The 19,431-nt window shown below is 35.7% G+C and overlaps 2 protein-coding genes across 3 annotated transcripts; both read left to right on the top strand.

Moving 5' to 3' along the window:
- Nucleotides 1-273: 273 nt before the first annotated feature.
- On the top strand, nucleotides 274-11,628 carry LOC140047274 (prothrombin-like). Its single transcript, XM_072092190.1, has 9 exons — nucleotides 274-1,027; nucleotides 5,228-5,437; nucleotides 6,335-6,574; nucleotides 7,115-7,291; nucleotides 7,894-8,076; nucleotides 8,540-8,685; nucleotides 9,417-9,522; nucleotides 10,143-10,346; nucleotides 10,761-11,628. The coding sequence occupies exons 1-9, from the start codon at nucleotides 934-936 to the stop codon at nucleotides 11,204-11,206; spliced, it is 1,806 nt and encodes a 601-aa protein (XP_071948291.1). The 5' UTR covers nucleotides 274-933; the 3' UTR covers nucleotides 11,207-11,628.
- A 3,451-nt stretch (nucleotides 11,629-15,079) lies between these two features.
- LOC140046324 (G-protein coupled receptor 15-like) lies at nucleotides 15,080-18,902 on the top strand. 2 transcript variants are annotated; one of them, XR_011844760.1, is made up of 2 exons: nucleotides 15,080-15,322; nucleotides 16,272-16,435. XR_011844760.1 is itself a non-coding variant. In XM_072090927.1 (2 exons), exon 2 carries the CDS (start codon nucleotides 16,847-16,849, stop codon nucleotides 18,056-18,058), a length of 1,212 nt encoding a protein of 403 aa, XP_071947028.1. In that variant the 5' UTR covers nucleotides 15,080-15,322; nucleotides 16,833-16,846; the 3' UTR covers nucleotides 18,059-18,902. The 2 variants fall into 2 exon arrangements, 1 of the variants encoding a protein (XP_071947028.1); XM_072090927.1 differs by lacking the exon at nucleotides 16,272-16,435 and adding an exon at nucleotides 16,833-18,902.
- Nucleotides 18,903-19,431: the final 529 nt, after the last annotated feature.

Genomic DNA, 19,431 nt, shown 5'->3' with positions numbered 1-19,431 from the left:
TTAAATTTTAATTAATCGTATTATTATTACTATATTAAAATTTCATTTAAATTGTTTGTAATAACGCATTATTAAAATTGTGCTAATAATGTTAAGTTTAAGAAAGAATTTTGTTTAATTTTACAATTACTTTCCATTCCATATTTTTATATAGATAAGAAGGGTGTTAGTTTCAAAACATTTGTTATGTGAATGTAAGGTATTAATTTAAATATTATTTAATGTAAATTTGAAGTTGATAAGATGATTAAGCATTCCATATTGTGCAATGACTGAATATAAAACAAAATATTCATGTTTGTCATGTTACTAATTCTCGCTTAATGTTGTTGTCTTGTTGCGGAAATCCATAGGACTTCTCAAACGGGCATCCCTAGTGCTAAAATGGTTTAACCCTAAACCGGCAAATTAGTCATAACTACCGATTCATTCGGATCTGTCAAATTAATGACAAGTCGACTAGGGCCAGGCAAGATTTACAGGCACCTGTTTCCCGGATCATAATAGGCCTACACAATCGTTAAAGTGGATTTAACCATTTGTAAACAGGCGTAGAGAAGATAACATTATTCAATATCAAGCCTACTCTACCAATTCTACCTGGACTTACATAGACGAGTATTATTTGTGCTGGGTTCACGACGGAATACGTTAACAGGGCTTAGGAGGATATTTGTGTGACTTATAAGACGCTTTAATAGCAACCGCATCCTGTTGCTTACCCGAATGTAAGCTAATTGTCAGTATGCCTACTTTGTAGTTCAACGTCTCCACTGTTGAACGGTTGAAGACTGAGAGAAATACTATGGGATTGTGTTTATCTGTTAAAAGGTCTATCAACTCATAACATTTACGCAATATTTACGTGTTTTTTCATGATTTGTATTAATAAATACGTCAGTTGTTAATTGGGGAATATTTAATGAGTCCAGGATGACTTTATATAACTATTCGATTGTCGTGGCCGTCATTTCCATATTTCTTCAAACTCAAGTGGGCACTGGTTCAAATTCAAGTTTAAATGGTGGTGAGTAAAGTTTCATTGTTTGGAATTGATCATGTCAAAATTATCCTACTGCGGTTACTATATTTTTACAGTAATAACGTATGAGTTTAGCTTGTTTCAATGTAGAAGTATATTAATCGCTGTATTAAACAGTGTGTGTAATTACCCTTACAAATATTGGTAAAAACATTTGCATAAAATAAAACTAATTGTATAGTTACCGGTACTGTAGTAACTCATAGACTTTACATTACTTGAGTAATGTTGACATGGCCCATTAGTTTATTCATAATTAACGAAACGTGAATTATACAGTATTACTAATTTGACAGATTAAAACAGTCTATACATATTTAATTTACACTGACAGAAAATTTGGTTGATTCGAACCCTCATGACCCTTTAAAGTACACCTTACATTTTAAGTTGGAGCTATTCCTGACCACGCCCACCAAGGCTGTACCGGACCACGCCATCAATGGCTACGCCCCAAGGAAATTAATGAATGCTCTGTGCTGTTATTTGCAGTAGTAGTAGTTCGACGAAAGCGAGATGGTAGAGTTTTAGATCTGAGGGTGACAATTGCTTTAAAACATGACGAAACAGTTCCAGGAAAATGACATCCTTCAAGGATTAACAAAAATGTCCTATTATCCAATTATATCCTTTCACTATTCTGTGGATTACACAACATGAATGGTGGCACTATCTTGCTGGATTAACTCTAAATGATTCAGTCTTTCTAGTGGTTAGTGCTATAGAATTCTCTAATATCTGCTAAACTTAAATACAGCTACATATCTCTGTTAAGTGAACACCTTTCGGGATCCAACAAATCGCATTGATAGGGATGTCCCCTGGGTTTACATTAACTATTCACTCATTCGTTCACGGGAAAGTGTGGGGAGTTTTACGGAAAGTGTACCTCGGTATAGGAGTGTCCCCTGAATAGGGATTGGTCGTAGTATTATATCGACCCTCGTTGGCTTTACGGGAAATGTCCCCTTGATTTGATAGGTTCCAAAGAAGGGGTTTTACTGTATTACTAGATTGAATAGAGGGATCTCACAAGTGTAAAATGTGTTTTTCCTGGAAAGCCAGGACCTTCACCTCAGTGGGCGGAGTGGGCAGGAACACCCAACTCCAACCTCCATAAAGCTTATTCTTAAGAACATTAACTAAAGGTAACATTTCCCGCCCACCCTGAAGTTGTATACACCCACTTATTTCTCCGCCTTATAGCTACAGCTTTATTCAAAACTATGTGAAAAGATATACTCCTATTATGACAAATATGTGAATTGCAGACATAACGCTTTTTTGGAAGACTGGAATCTATATATAAATTTACGTAAGGGCAAAATTCGGTAAATCGCGCGTTACTTCTAGAATGTTTACTCGATGGTATATAAAGTTGGTTCGTACTTTCGGTACTGATTTTAACCACCTGATGTAACCCTGTTTACTAATTAAATTGAGTTCGATAATTAGTTATTGACGATTAAAACGAATTTAGGTTCAACGATTTTCCCCAAATAGGGGTGTTTTCCGATCGTGGTATACACTGTCTAATGGATGTCAATTTGAAAAATACCCGCACACAATAATACGAGGACACTTCGCATTTTCCTATCTCCTCCTACGATAATTGTTTTTAATAGCTGAAAACCGGTTGAACAGTTCGAGTACAGCATCATAATGTTGAAGACAGGCCAATTTTCTTTAAAAAATTCTATTTTGATACATGTAATATACGTTTTTACAAATGTATTGATTTGTGATGAATGGAACATTCCAAATTATTTGGTTTAACCATACAGGTATAGATTTAGATTTATGGGCCCCCTTGGAGAATAAACATAAATAGTATTGCAATGCTGTACAATACTGTTAAGGTATTAACCACTTTTGATCGCAATTTGAATCGCAAATTTCTTACTGTGTGAGTGTTGGTACTGTTAGATATAATATAAACAAATATACAAATAAACTTTATTACTGTGAGTGTGGGTAGGCCCTACTGTTAGATTATAAACATATAATATACAAATAAATAAACATTATTACTGACAGTTGCTTCTCAACGTTTGTATTAATTAATAATTTAAAAATATATAAATGTCGTAGTGGTGTATCGTTACATGTACTTTACTATTTCAATCGACTATGACAGTGAGAGTTTTAACAAAGTATTAAATCGTAAATGTTTTACTGTATTTAGTGGTATATTATTTATAGGCCTATAAAACATTAAAAACAATATTTCGTTACTGAGTGGATAAGAATATATTTTAAAATGTTTCCTCCTTTTACCTATCTTCTTCCCCCATCCCTCAACCCTTAGGCCTAATGTTACATACAAAACACAAATTGGGTTTGTTTAAATGAGTCCAAATAAAAAAATTTGACTCATTTTGTTTCTCTCTCTCTCTCGGAAGTAATTCCCAGGGTGCTAATTTTGGTTGACTACATAAATCATTGTGTATATTTATTCGTTTCTTTAAACGACAATGTATTATAGTCCTGCAGTACGTACATTTGAAATCTCCATTTTTTCTCGCTGGAAATACTGTGTATTCGAGAACCATCTGTGGGCACGACCTAGATGGTACGCGAGCGAAGCGAGTGGAAGATATTTGTGTTTTGTATGTAACATTAGGCCTAAGGGTTGAGGGATGGGGGAAGAAGATAGGTAAAAAGAGGAAACATTTTAAAATATATTCTTATCCACTCAGTAACGAAATATTGTTTTTAATGTTTTATAGGCCTATAAATAATATACCACTAAATACAGTAAAACATTTACGATTTAATACTTTGTTAAAACTCTCACTGTCATAGTCGATTGAAATAGTAAAGTACATGTAACGATACACCACTACGACGTTTATATATTTTTAAATTATTAATTAATACAAACGTTGAGAAGCAACTGTCAGTAATAACGTTTATTTATTTGTATATTATATGTTTATAATCTAACAGTAGGGCCTACCCACACTCACAGTAATAAAGTTTATTTGTATATTTGTTTATATTATATCTAACAGTACCAACACTCACACAGTAAGAAATTTGCGATTCAAATTGCGATCAAAAGTGGTTAATACCTTAACAGTATTGTACAGCAATGTCCATCTAGTGTCATAAAATTCAAGTAAAAACATGCATACACTTCACTATGTGACCTAAACTTAACCTAGGTCCTAAACCGATTCTACAGTGGAGTGGAAGATATTTTCCGATATTTTTGTACTGTAGTCTGTTGGCATACCATACACATGTGTGATACCATAGACGGATACAAGAGGGTGGGAGGAAATCTCAAAATGTAGGCCTAAATGATAGGGCATCAGAAATTCATTTTACCATTAGGCCCTGTCCCACATAATTCTACAATCCTGAATCCGCCATTGGAACTCATATGAATTTGGACCATGTGTAACTAACTTTCTCTTAAAATGGTGTTCCAGACACGGGATAAAACTTCGCGTGACGGTCAGAGATATATGCCTAAATTGAAAGTAGCTATGTAATTTTCCATTATGATGTGGAAAGATAAATCAAGCACCAACAGATGGAATTAAAATCATTTTTTTTTTCGAGAACAATGATCACATTAATCTGTATTCAAAACTAATTCCATTTTGATACAACAGGGAACCGCTTTACGGAAAGATTACATTGATCAAATACATCTGTCCTTGAGTCGGCGTCTTTTGAATATAAGAACGTAATAATATTGTTTAATTTGATTTACAGAGAATGAGTGGCGTTTTGTTAGGCCCATGTATTCAATTACCATAATATTAATATGAATAAAAGGGCGATGGGTGGATTGGACGTGGTTAACGTGAGGGCTAATTACTGTGTGTTTTACGAATTGTCGGCCTACCATCATTCAACAAGCTTGTACTGTATGCTAAACAACAAGGCTTTAAAAAGTCATTAATTTCATAGATGAGACATTAAGTTTGTCTTCTTGATTCAAATTACACAGATAAGAATGACTTTGAGTTAATATAGACTTCTTGACTGCTAACCCTCATTGACCCATCCGTCGGATGGTACAGTATGTAGGCCTACAGGGAGTAAGGCCTACAACTCTCTGATGAGTAGCGAAGGAATATTCATAAACACAAATACCTACACATAAAATGGTTAGGGCATAATATAAATGTACTTAATGCTAACGGTTTATTTATTTATTTTTTTTTTTAGGTAGGCGTAAATACTGTCTTGATAACCGCGCTTTTCAAAATGGATGGATACGGTATGAACTGGACGGAGCATTTTACAGTCAGCGGCAACTCGTCCCAGGCACTCGAAAAACATTTGGTTGTAAGTCTGGGTTTTCATTAGTAGGCAACCGTACCATACTCTGTGGTAGAAATGGAAAGTGGTCGAATGCGGATCCAACATGTGTAGCAGGTGAGAAGGGTAGCATTCACCGATGTAGTCAAATATGTGTTATAGGGTACTATACAACGTGGGTAATGCTTTGGGGTTGGAATACCAACATTTAGGTATTGTACAATCATATTTAATGATCTATAATATTATAATATCGCAATGTCATGTTATTTTTTGAGAACGCAATAATAAGTTATGACATTTGTTTATAAATGTATATACATAACAAAGAAATATTTTCTCTTTTCTCTACTGGAGTTAAATGCAGTGCTTCAACCGGTTTAGCTTCTGCGAGTTCAAACTTGTGTGGTATAAACTTTCAACGAATACCTCGGCATCCTATCGAGTTAACGACATGATAATGCATAAGATAGTTAGCCGATCACACGAGCACTTACGTCGGACGTTATTAAGATCAGCTTAATTGAATTATGTTCTGAACACTTAAATCTGCGTGTCAACATAGCTACACACTATAAACAAATCCACGCCCCTACTTTTATAATAGCATAACCATATATATTTTGAGTGACGTGAGTGAGTGAGTGGAACCGTAATACCTTGCCATAACATTGGCAAAAGTTCGAACTCTCTCCATGGTTCTGGTGGTAGAACAATTCTTATCGGATAAGGACTATAAACCGTAGGTCCAGTGTACACATCTAGCTCATGTGCACTAAAGAACCCAGCACATCTTTCGAGGCGAGTAGAGGGTTACCCCGGTGTACTAGTTCACACACAGCCACTGTCACAAACTCATCATATATTGTTTAAGGCAATCCTGTAATTGGCGATATCGCTGTTGGACGTATGTTAAATAATAAATCAGAGCCAAATCGGCAGTTGATCTGTCCATAACAAACCCATTTTGACCATACCGTCTGATGCTATAACTGTATTCTTTATCTCTTTCAGATTCTTGTTGGCCATTGTACGAGGATTTAAACAATTACGAAATTACAGTCTACTCACATGATTTGATGGAAGATGGAAAATACACTCATGGTACCGGTGTTCAGACGTACTGCAAGTTCACGTACGTTTTAACGCACGGTGACGGTGCAACGAAATGCGTCGCAGGCGACTGGCTTCCTTACATTCCTTTCTGCAGACCATACAACACATCGATGTATATCACTACGTCAGCTCCTACAGGTATGCTAAATATGTAAAACAAATCAGAATTATTATCATCATTAGATAATCGTCGCCTAGAACCTAGAATAACCTATCTAGAACAGTGGCGTAACGTAGAGACCTGAGGCCCCTTGTTTAGGAACCCTAAAGCGTGGTTCCCACTAGCGACGCAACGTAACGCAATCTACGCAACGTAAGAAAATGTACTTCTAATAATTGTGTTTGCCCGGCCCCCGCCTGCGTAAAATCAAACCTGCGATGTTTGCAGCACTATTGCGTCGTCGATACGTCGCTGCGTTGCGTTCTCTAGTGGGAACCACGCTTATATGGCACTCCAACGCTAAAGCCTATTTTCCCCCTCTGGGCACTGCTCAGGGCGGCCTCATAAGCTCGGCCCCTACCCCTGGGTTTAGCCAGTGAGCGCTCATCCGTGATAGTCTTTGCTCATCTCTCTCATCCCTGAGTCGGACGTTTTCATTAATGTATTACGGTGTATTTCCATCGTAAAAAAATCTTACTTTTTAAAAACATAAAATGTCAATATTTTCCTGTTAACAGGAGGATGTCAAGCCCCATTTATTTGGTCTGGTACCTTGCTTGGTAACCATGGCGACATAATACCAACTGGTACCTTCGTAGAATACGAATGTATGCCGTTTGCGGAGAAAACCGAAGAGGGCGACATTCGCTGCCTGGATGGGGTATGGTATCCCTCTGATCCAGGCTGTAGGGAAAGTAAGTTTAAGATTGTTAAAATTACTTTTTATAGGCCTACACTTGTTTCTTGGCGAAATGCTTGCAACGAATTTGTTATGTGCATTAATTGCTTTATATGTAGGTGGTTTGCGCATAATAAACAATCATCATTTCCAAGTGATCGTCTTGAATTTGCAAATAGCATTCTATTATTGATTTTCAGGGAAATCGATATATTTGTGACGTCACAAAAGCTTATTGAAATCTTGAGTTATCTGTATTTCCTTCAACATGTCACTCTCTAAATTTTGCCAATCACTGCTCGGTTTCTTAGCGTGTATCAATCCACACGTACAGTTAAGCTCTTTCTACACTATCAAACATTTTATGTGACAAAAAAATGTGATGTGCCCATATATGGACATTATATCATATCACTACCATATTTGGGCATATCACTACCATATTTGTGCACATCACACTTTTTTCGTAAAACTAGTTTGATAGTGTAGACAGAGTTTAAGATAACAAATGATTACTCGTTTTGCTTTCTTAATTTGAGCAGAAACAATGTTGGCATATCTGTTTATTTTTTCTTTTAACTTTAAACATGTTTACATATTTATCTTCTCGTTTCAAAGAATCATGTGACGTACCAGTTCTGTCTATGGGATTATATATAAAAGATTACCAAGAGGAAGACTTCTTTCTCCATGGTTCGATGGTGACATTTGGATGCTTTGCTGAATGGCAAATGCAGGGCGAAGAATCTGCTATATGTTGGTACGGACAATGGTCAGTTTCTAAACCAACATGCACATCAGGTACGTTATAAGGCGAAATCCAACGAGTCATGCCGTATATTGCTGAGTACTGATGAAATGAATCCTAATCTTAACACTAAACTTAATAATATTAATATAACCAGCAACCATGGTCATGCCCATGTCATTTTGACGGTCTAAACAATCTATTTTCCGTCTTTGGATATAACATCTCAAACATGTTCTACTTAAGGTCAATATTTAAATCCACAGACAAAAACACAATTGTATCACTCTCCAATGTATTGTATGGGCATGTGAATTATGTCAAGTGTACCTATCTAATGTTCATGGTAAAGCTTGGTTCCCACTAGCGACGCAACGTAACGCAATCTAAGCAAATGCCTTTCTAATAATTGTGTTTGCCCCCGCCTGCGTGAAATCAAACATGCGGTGTTTGCAGCACTATTGCGTCGTTGGTTTTCGCTATATATTAATTTTCCTAAACATTTTGTATTTTCAGAGAAAACAAGCAAATACAGAGATTGTGGCCTGGCAGGAGATACTAGTGTGCACGGACTAACGGGTAGAATAATAGGAGGATTTGATGCGAATCGGGGAGCCTGGCCGTGGCAAGCTGGTATATATTGGCAAGATGAACGCAAAAGGGTAACTTGTATGCTTAGTTAAGCTTGGTTACCACTAGAACGTAACGCAAGGACGTAAACGCAACGCAAGCGTTTTAACCAATGACAAAGCGAAATTATAGAAAGTTAGCAATCACAAGCGAATAAGCCATCGCTTGTGATTGGTCAATTCACTTGCGTTGCGTTACGTTCTTGCGTTGCGTCGCTAGTGGGAACCACGCTTTAAGTAACAAGTAAAGCGTGGTTCTCACAAACACAATTATTAAAATGGCATTTTCTTACGTTGCGTAGGTTACGTTGGGTCGCTAGTGGGAACTACGCTTAATGGAGAACCCATGTTTTGGTATATCCACGTTCATGAGACACCACTATTAAGCGTGGTTCAAACTAGAACGTATCGACGCAAAGTGCTGTATTGCGTAATCACAAGAGGGAACCGACGACGCAATAGTGCTGAAAACATCGTAGGTTTGATTTCACGCAGGCGAGGGCAAACACAATTATTGGAAGGGCATTTTTTACGTTGCGTAGGTTGCGTTGCTAGTGGAAACCAAGATTTAGTTCTCATTTATTTGATACGCAGCATATTTTAGGGAAAAAAAACAATATCGCCCTCTACTGGATAGCAGAATATAAACTTTTGATTAAAGTCTATAATATAAAATATAATATTCTATGTATTAAAACGTGAACTTATATTGAAATTTCTATATCCTGTATACACTATCTTACATCTCTACATTTTTTCTTCAGTGGCATTTCTTCTGTGGAGGTAGTTTAATTGACAACGACTGGGTAATGTCTGCTGGCCATTGCTTTGGTCACAATGAAGACGTCACAAAGATACAAGTTCGATTAGGTGAGTATACTACAGCAAACGATGCTACAACATCGAAAAAGTGTATTCGATTCTCGAAAAAACTTTTCAACTGCAGGTTGTAGTACGTCTGTGAATTGAAGTTGCAGTACATCCGTGAGTTGCGGTTGAAGTACGTTTAAGTTGAGTTTGTTGTACGCTCGAATTGAGTTTGTAGCACGCTCGAGTTGAGGTTGTAGTACGTTCGAGTTCAGGTTGTAGTACGCTCGAGTTATGGTTGTAGTAATCTCGAATTGAAGTTGTAGTACGCCTGAGTTTAGGTTCTAGTACGCTGGAGTTAAGGTTGTAGTAAGCTCGAGTTTAGGTTGTAGTACGCTCGAGTTTAGGTTGTAGTACGCACACGAGTTGAGGTTGTAGTACGCTCGAGGTGAGGATAGTACGCTCGAGTTAAGGTTGTAGTAAGCTTGAGTTTAGGTTGTTGTACGCTCGAGTTGAGGTTGTAGTACGCTCGAGGTGAGGTTATAGTACGCTCGAGGTAAGATTGTAGTACGCTCGAGGTGAGGTTATAGTACGCTCGAGTTGAGGTTGTAGTACGCTCGAGGTGAGGTTCTACTGTACGCTCAAGTGGACATAAATAGCATAATACATATATCTGTCTTTAGGTACAACGAATCGTACTGGGGACAGGGGTACAAATAGAGAGCAGGTGTTTTTGATTGACGCATTGTATCTACCGAAGCAGCATGATTTCCGAGGCTTTGATTACGATATTGCGGTAATGCATCTTAAGCGAGATGTTGCACTCAATCGATTTATTCACTCAATCTGCCTGCCACCAGAACCAGAATCAGAATCCAGTAACCAAGGTACAAATCATATTTTCAAATTCCCAACTCAGTCTTACTGTAACAACCGATTTATAAAATGTGCCCTTTCATAAAGCTTGGTCCCCACTTGCGACGCAACGTAACGCAACATAAAGCCAATGCATTTCAATAATTAATTGTTTGCCTCCGCCTGCGTGAAATCAAACCTGCGATTTTTGCAGCACTGTTGCGTCGTCGGTTCCCACTTGTGATTACGCAATACATCAATTTGCGTCAATACGTCGCTGCGTTGCGTTCTAGTGGGAACCACGCTTTATAAGAAAAACGGGGATGTGAAAAGGATACTAAAGTACTAACTCTTCAAATCATTAATACCCCATTCTATGTAAATAGGACAAAACAGAAAATAAATCAATTAATGATATTAATGACAAAATAACTTTTCTTTTTCAGATGGTTTGGTTGAAGTTGGTACCATGGCGACTGTAGTTGGTTGGGGTCATCACCTACCGGTTCACTGGAACAATAGTGAACTCATATTCTACAAAGACGATCTTCAACAGTTGACAATACCTATTAGACCGCGAAACGTGTGTATAGCAAGTCTAAGACGAGTAAACGAGGACGTAACGCAATTCACCAACACTATGTTCTGCGCAGGCTTCAACAAAAAGGCAAAGGACACATGTTTCGGTGATTCAGGCGGTCCGCTTATGCGCAACGTCATGTATAACGGTAAAAAACGATGGGTGCAAGTTGGTATCGTGAGTGCTGGAAAAGGGTGCGCAATTTCAGGACAATACGCATACTACGCACACGTACCCAAATTAGTACCTTGGGTAAATCGAGTGATGAAGAGTCACAAACCAACACAAGGAAAAGCGCTTATACAAGTGTAAATTGTAGGCATATTACTGTATTAGTTTAAAATAATGTTTATAGATATAAGATCTATTTTCCTATTTATTGCATTTTTGCTATTAATATTATGTTTATTAAAATAAATGTTGCTAATAAACGTCGTTGTCATTGCATACACTGTACTAGGCTAAACCTAGGCTAAACGCAACGACATCACGAACAGTCCATCGCGTCGTAATTGGGCAAACTACTTGCGGTGCGGTTGGTTACGTCATTGCGTTTTCTTCAAAGTGGGAACCAAGCTTTACTCATAACACAAAGCAAAACGTACTTCAACGTAATTTCCAAACATGTTCCCAACGACCACTCTATAAATTGTAAACAGCTATAATATAGATGCCTATATTTAAAAAAGGGACAGACTTAAGTTTTGAAGAAATACAGATATGTGAGCTGCATAGGAAGGAACGGGGGGGGGGGGGAGGAAGGGGTCCATCATTGGAATCTGGAAAACGACGCTGAATTGATGTAGATTTAATGATGTCATTGATTTATGAAATAAAGACCGTCTCATACATCTAAATATAGGAGATAATCGATTACAAATGAGCTAATTGATTACAAATGAGCTAATCGATTACAAATGAGCTAATCGATTACACATGAGCTAATCGATTACCAATAAGGAAATCATTACACTCGTTTATTAGATTTGTATGTTTAAACCATTGGCGTTAATATCATAAAAGGAATGGTGAATACACAGCTTGTTGTAATCTACGCATTCGTTCCCACGGGAGACAAATTGAAGCGACCTAATCTATGATTTAGCCGATAGTTCATGGAATTAAAAGCAAACTAGATCGTTGAAGAATTCAAACCGATCAAAATGTACTAATTATCATAGAGCAAGCAATTACAATACTCAACTTTATACTTTGTGTGCTAAAATGTTCGGCAAGTTAAATTTTCGATGTAAACAACGATTAAATGTAGGACATGGTATGTTATTTTTCACGTACAGTTTTTGCATGTTTTTATATTATATTTTTCTGTAACAGTCGGAGCGTACATTAGCTTTTATTTCGTAGACCTATGAAGGATCCTCGTGTTACTATTACCTTACCATAGGTTCTCTGATAACATTAGTTAACTCATTAAACTAATCGTTCCAAGTAAATTTTTCTTTATAGGCCTATAATTGTGTCTTCTACTTACATTTAATTTAAAGTATATTACCTTTATTAATGAGTTAAAACAAACATCACATAAAATGTTATGTCGGTGAAAAATGTTAACTGGAATGTGCCTTATTTATAACGTTAAGAAAAACCATGACTACGTAAATCTATAACGTACTTTTTTTGCTTGAATATATTGCACTTTAAAAAAAAAAAATATTGAATATAGTTAATTTACAGATGTGTACGAAAGCTTTCTTATTGTTTGATCGTTGCAAATGCAAATACAGTAGGTATGCTAACAACTTATAGGCCTACGCTACACCATTTCATTTTCAGTAGGCCTAGTTATAGATGATCTGTACTATACGGATCGCCTATTAAGTATCCTTTCTTTGTTTATTGGTATAGTCTGAGTGAACATACGATACCCTCAACAACAGAGTACATTTACACTAAGCTCGGTAACCCTAAACTCTTTTATCACCTGTGAAATTTCACAAGACTGATGATAATAAATCATAATTTTATGATTAAATTTGACAACTTGCTACATTACACTACTGGTTTGAGTAACATGAGATATTAATGCTAATCAAAAAACCCTAATACTGCAGCAGCATATCAAAGTAATTAGCATACAAAGGTCTTGTAGCACCACCTAAAGCTCTATCTACACTATATGTTTTATGTTCATTCAACATTTTTTTTTAGAAACAGTTCAATAAATAAAAGCAGCATACATTCACAATAACCTAAATGATAACATTAAATAAGAACTGTTTCTGGGATCGGAAAAAGATCCCCTAAACTTATCAAACTTTATATGTGACATAAAATGTAATTTGCCCATATATGGACATGATGAAGTCATATCACTACCACATTTGGGCATATCACTACCATATTCGGGCACATCGAACTTTTTTAAGTCAAACTAGTTTGATAGTGTAGACAGAGCTTTAAACAAAGGAGGGGAGGGGGGCACGTTGTCAATATGCTCGTGTTGCTTCGCCGCTGTGTTGGTTTTTATCAATAGGGAAGGTTTGTATTTTATAATAAACAATAGGCCTATACCGTACATTTTTAAAACCGGAGCTACCCTTTAAGAATACATTTTGGAGAAAGTTTCTAAAGTTTATTTGTTTAGTGATTAAGATTGATTAAAAAGCCTTCACTGACATTTAAAAATAAACCTAATTCGAGAATAGGAAATCTACATTAGAAGAAGACTTGCAGTGACGTCATCATTTGCAGATATTAGTTTTAACATCAACAACAAACGATGTATGAATTAGTTTTAACATCAACATCAACAAACAAATCATGATTTAGTTGTATTACAAGCATGCCACTCGGATGATTTGCATTAATCAAGTTTAGCCAACATAATGAAAAAACGTGCAATAATCTATAAATAAAGTAATTAGTACTCGGCGTTGTTTAGCTTTCCAGAAATCAAACAGTTGAGATAATTTACGACATTGCTACGGCGGGAAATCGTAAGAAAAAAATAAAAAATTAGTTTTATGTATTCATAAAGCAAAAAAACTCAGCAATTGAGGTGTTTACCGTGGGGAACTTCTATAACAAGTTGCAACCTCACCCGGTTCTCTGTACTGTATCTCAACATATAACATTATTATGTACAGTATCATAGCAAATGATGAAATATAGTGTTATATAGTATCACATGTGAAACCTCGAATCATACACCATAAGCCTATCCTAACCTATAAAATAATAGAGTACCGATATTTGACTCGTAAGATTAGGGTAATTGCTTATAACAATATAGGCCTATATCGAAATTAATTATTACATTTCAGTATATCACCGGGTGGTTTAGAATTCATGTTCTGTGCCTGTTTATATACTAGTTTCTATACTGTTGTGACAGGAATTTCGCACTGTTATATTTTATCTGTTTTTAACATTTAGGCCTATATAATGATATTCCAATATTTTTCTTCTTGGTAGTATTATATAAAATGATGGTTGAATTTTGAATGTCAGTTCCATTATTTTATCATTCTACTGTTTATGAGGTAATAATATTAACTAGTTAGACACATAAATTATAATATCAAAAGCAGATGGAAGTAATTTAAATACAATTCCTCATGTAACTCAATAGCATTAGCTTATTTACTAACCCTAACCGAGTTACGACGTGTAATCAAAATCGGCTGATGAATAAGGTAAGTCATATATTTATTGTATAGACGCTTTCTTTATGAATGGTTGTTTTAGAATTTTTTTGAAAATTTGATTCAAACTCAGTTTTTTGTTCCAAACAAACAAACGATATAAATTGAAATAAATTTAAATATAGACAGTCGATTTCATGCATTGATGGTTAGGCCTAATATATCTTGGTTTATTCTTAGACAAAAGTCAGATTTCAAATGTATTAATATCAATATATAATTATTGCTATATTGAATGATCAATAATTATGATGAAGTTATCTGTATGCTTTGTGTGACTTTTGTTATTACCTATATGATAGAAACAATATTTACAGTATTACTGAAATAATGTAAAATCTGATAACATTTAGTAAAATTAAACATTGTTCAATTTGTTTAAGTTGGTTGCTATACTGTAAGTGAAAGTACGTCACTGCAGTTTGAACTTTATCAAACCAATCACGTGTATTTCCTCTCTACTCTCATTGGCTAGGATACGAGGCCCTGTGCGATTTACGTGATGATATGCAAACTATAAAATATTGTTGGCAATAAAACACGCATCGAGTATTGGAATAGCTCATACTGATTTCCGGAATAGTAACATACAGGATATTAGACGAATTAAGTCCTTACTCTCATCTGCAACGCCCCCTGAAAGGACAAACCTGGACTCGCTGGGATGATACATAAAAGTGAAAGACAAATCGAAACAAGACCAACTGTAGCAAACTGAGCTCTCCCAAATATCTTAAATTGCAGTTTTAATATTGTTGATTATGTAAGTATGAAAATGCTGGTTTTTCTATCATGCATATTTGTTTGCAAGTGGGCCTAAACTTTACGCCAAAGTATATATCAAAGAGGACCTATTGGGAGTTTTGCATTCTAGCTTTTTTGGATAAAAAATTGCTTTGTTAGTTTGTGCAAGGCAATCTAGCAGCCGGATGATGAGCTCGCCTTGCCAAGATAGGAATTTTGAAAAAGTCTTTTGGTCGTAGGATTCATACTAGTTGCAGTTATTCTTCGGTTTCTGTTTAGGGTCGTGGAATTACTATACTATTACTATACTCTCCGTGTCGTAACCAAACATAAAACCTTTGATCTAATGAAGCTTAGCATCATGTTGTTAGATTGCCTTGGTTTGTGATTGCAATTTCAATTTGTTTCTATAATTATTATTTTATCATCTCATCTCAAATTATGGATCAGAGACAACGGCATTGAAAAAAGAGGTAAATGAAAGGTTCCCTGAGTCATTAATATTGCTTCCATTATGAGATTTTGGAAAAAGAAATCTGTCTCCATTTAAGAGACCACTTCACTTGGACTTATCATTAAGTCTAATTATGTTTTTATGTTTAAAATTATTAATAATAAACTTCATTGTATGCTTGTACGGTATATAAAATATGTATGTTCTCAGGGTGTTGGAAAGAACGTGTATAGGGATAATTATTATCTTCTTATTATTTCCGATGTATCAATTTCGATAGCTTACTATATACTAAAATGCATACGTTTTTATTATAAATAGAATATGCATGTTTCCCGGGAGGTGATAAAGTCACAACTACAGTATATAAAATATGTATGTTCTCAGGATGTTGGAAAAACGTGTATATGAACAATTATTATCTTATTATTATTTCCGATTCATCAATTTCGATAGATACTATATACTAAAATGATTGGAATTTAACATGCATACGTTTTTTTTTTATAAATAGAAAATGCATGTTTCCAGGGAGGTGATAAAGTCACATAAAGGTCATAATAACATATTAATGCAGCAATAATAACAATGTTAGCCAGAATGTTAACACATGCAGGAATTCTGTAAACCCATAAATCGATGTAGACTTAATAAATAACACAAACACAAAATATAAAGGTAATTCTATAGATATGATTTATGTAGCAGCCCACAAAGTGGCACAAAGATATCACGCAACTCATGTAGTTTGAACAATCACTAACGATGGTCAGGTCTATGGTCGAGAGTGACACTTTGCAATTGTTTTGTTCATTTTTTTTTATTTATCTGTTTTGGTATAACTCAGAGCAAACACAATTTCTATGTATAATGACAATAGATGGAAGTCATTTTCCACTGATGAATGGATCATCCGAACTGTCCTCTGTGATTGTCTCAATGCGTTCAAATCATACATTGCCGTACAGAGAAAATATTACAGTGCGAGTAGTGGTCGAGTGGGGAGGGGGGGGGGGGGGTGTCAAATCGGGTTCTAGTGCATTGTCTCATCATCTGATATTTTATTTCTTTTCAGAAAAAAAAAGAGAAATGACAGAAGATACAGCATTTGTTGACCCAGATTACAATTACGTAGTTGAAGATTTCACATATTACTACATAGACTCTAATTATGAAGCCGATTTCTTGTACCCTCCAATAGCTAATATAATTTTCTCTATTATTTTACCTATATTTTTCACAATCGGCATCCTAGGTAACTTGGGATTACTTATTGTTTTTGTACGCATACGAACGCTTCGTAACTCGGTAAACATTTACCTTTTGAATGTTGCTTTCTGTGATTTTGGTCTTCTCATAACTGCTGGCCCAATGTTATGGAAAAGCTTTCTTACGAGTCCTGTAGAAGATGACTACTATCACGTGGGTATCATAGGTTGTAAGATAGTATTAATCTTTGTAGAAACATGCGTCGTGGTATCATGTTTGACTTTCATGATTGTATCAATTGAGCGATACCTATCCATCTGCTGGCCTATACGATTCAGAGATATAGAAAATCCAAAACGAGCTGTTGTATTTTGCATCATGTTATGGCTTATCGTATGTGTTTACAGATCACCTGTTTTACATTATTCGTATCTTCACACCGTACACTTAAAATGGGTAAATACGACTATAATCGACCCGTTAGTTGCTCCATCGGAAGTTGCCTACTGTTTGATATGTGATGGACGACCCGGCCAACCGACGGAGTCCGCATGTACAAAGATTCACAAAATGTACTTTGCCGAACACTATGTTTTGGTTGCTATGATGCCGTTGTTTGTATTTCTTTACTCCAGTATGATCGTCTGCCTTCGGTCTCAGATATCCAATCAGAGGCATTCAAGTAATGAAGTCATCGAAACAAAAAAGCACGTGGTGGTTATGCTGTTGGTAACCATAACCGTTATGCTTGTAACTATTATCCCTGCTAGGATACTTTTAATCATACTTGCCCTCACGCAGACACAAGTACTCCCAAAAACCACAATAATAACTATACTTTACATCAGTAAATGTGCCATGTTCATAAATGCGTCTGTAAATCCATTCATATACATCACAATGAGTACTGGCTACAGAAATGCGTTTAAGAGATGTTTCTTCCCGAACTTATGCCTGAAAAATAACTTAGGTGGAGATGACCAGCAGAGGCTGAAACACAGCAAGGGTGCCAGCAGTGTACTTTCTTTGAACAACATTGGCAAAAACAACATATGCCTTGAATCACTGGCAAACGTTGACGCAATCAAGTAATGTTGACGCAAAAAGTAACTTCGACGAATTCGAGTAACTTTGACGAAATCAAGTAACTTTAACGAAATCAGGTAGGCCTAACTTTAACGAAATCAAATAACTTTTGCCGCAATCAAATAACTTTTGACGCAATCAAATACCCTTTGAGGCAATCCAATAACTCTTGACGCAATCAAATACCTTTTGACGCAATCAAATACCTTTTGACGCAATCAAATAACTTTTGACGCAATCAAGTTTGAAGCAATTAAGTAACTTTGACGCAATCAAGTAACGAATGGGACTGTTACATCCACACAACCACTATGCTACACGTGACTCCAGAGAAATTATAGAAAAACATAATAATGATGTTTAAACAAAAATGTCTTCGTGCTTTAAAGTGCCAATTATAGTCGCCTATTTTGAAAATTACATGTCGAAGTTTCCCCATAATCTGATACCTGTAAGACGTTTTTATGGCCGTAAAATGTACGCTTGCGTTTGGAATTGCTAATAATAGTGTGAATTGCTTTAAATTGAACGGACACCACTCTGTAGTGTAACTCATTTGAATATTAGTGTGTATTAACTTGTGTGTCTAATTTGTATTGTAATTTTTCAAATTATAGCTCGCAAAATAAAATTATGATTTATTTAGAAGTTTGATCTTTCATTTTTTGTGTGTAAAACTAGAAATAACTGTGTTACTATTCAAAAGCTGAATTTTAAACGGACCAACTAAAAACTTCGGATAGATTTACTTAGACTCATCGAGAAGACAACAAACATAACGATGATGATAGAGGAAACTGGTACCATTAACAATAACCATAATTTCGTCAGCGTATATGTATAATAAAATGAAACAATAAAAGCCTTAAAAAATAATTCAATGTATTGTTTTTCATTTGAAAATTTAAAACCCAAGCCACGAAAGCGAGATGCGTTTAACAACTAAAGGATAAACTTATTAAGGCGGCACGCGACGAATAATGTACGGTATCCGAGTAAAGCCTCAGGCCAAATTCGTTACTCAATCTATACAGAGTACAGAATGTTACGGAACGATCCGATTTTGCCTCTGTTACGTTTATTTATTGATGGCTCAACTTTCTATTGGGCTTCGAATCGTATACACGATCAAAGCAGGGGGTAGATTGGTTTCTAAGTAGTCCTCATCGGACATAAAACCTTTTAGTAGCAATTTCTCTAGACGACGTAGATAACTATCTACCAGAATAAAAGAAGAAAGATCACTAAGCATGCAAACACTAGTAAAGTTTATGTGTTTAGTGTTACAAGCTCATAGTTGTTCTTTCTGCAAGTTTGGTAAGTAGTAATAGCGTGGCAACTGTTACATTTTAGTTAAAATAGCTGCCCAATGACTAGTA

The sequence above is a fragment of the Antedon mediterranea genome, chromosome 4, assembly GCF_964355755.1.
Source record: "Antedon mediterranea chromosome 4, ecAntMedi1.1, whole genome shotgun sequence".
In the NCBI taxonomy this organism is placed as follows: domain Eukaryota; kingdom Metazoa; phylum Echinodermata; class Crinoidea; order Comatulida; family Antedonidae; genus Antedon; species Antedon mediterranea.
This window is presented reverse-complemented; position numbering and strand designations above follow the sequence as displayed.

Coding starts and splice junctions, on each gene's coding strand:
- LOC140046324 (XM_072090927.1), top strand. CDS start 16,847: ATGACAGAAGATACAGCATTTGTTGACCCAGATTACAATTACGTAGTT.
- LOC140047274 (XM_072092190.1), top strand. CDS start 934: ATGACTTTATATAACTATTCGATTGTCGTGGCCGTCATTTCCATATTT. Junction 1,028..5,227: donor AAATTCAAGTTTAAATGGTG/GTGAGTAAAGTT, acceptor TTTTTTTTTTAG/GTAGGCGTAAATACTGTCTT. Junction 10,347..10,760: donor ATCAGAATCCAGTAACCAAG/GTACAAATCATA, acceptor TTTCTTTTTCAG/ATGGTTTGGTTGAAGTTGGT.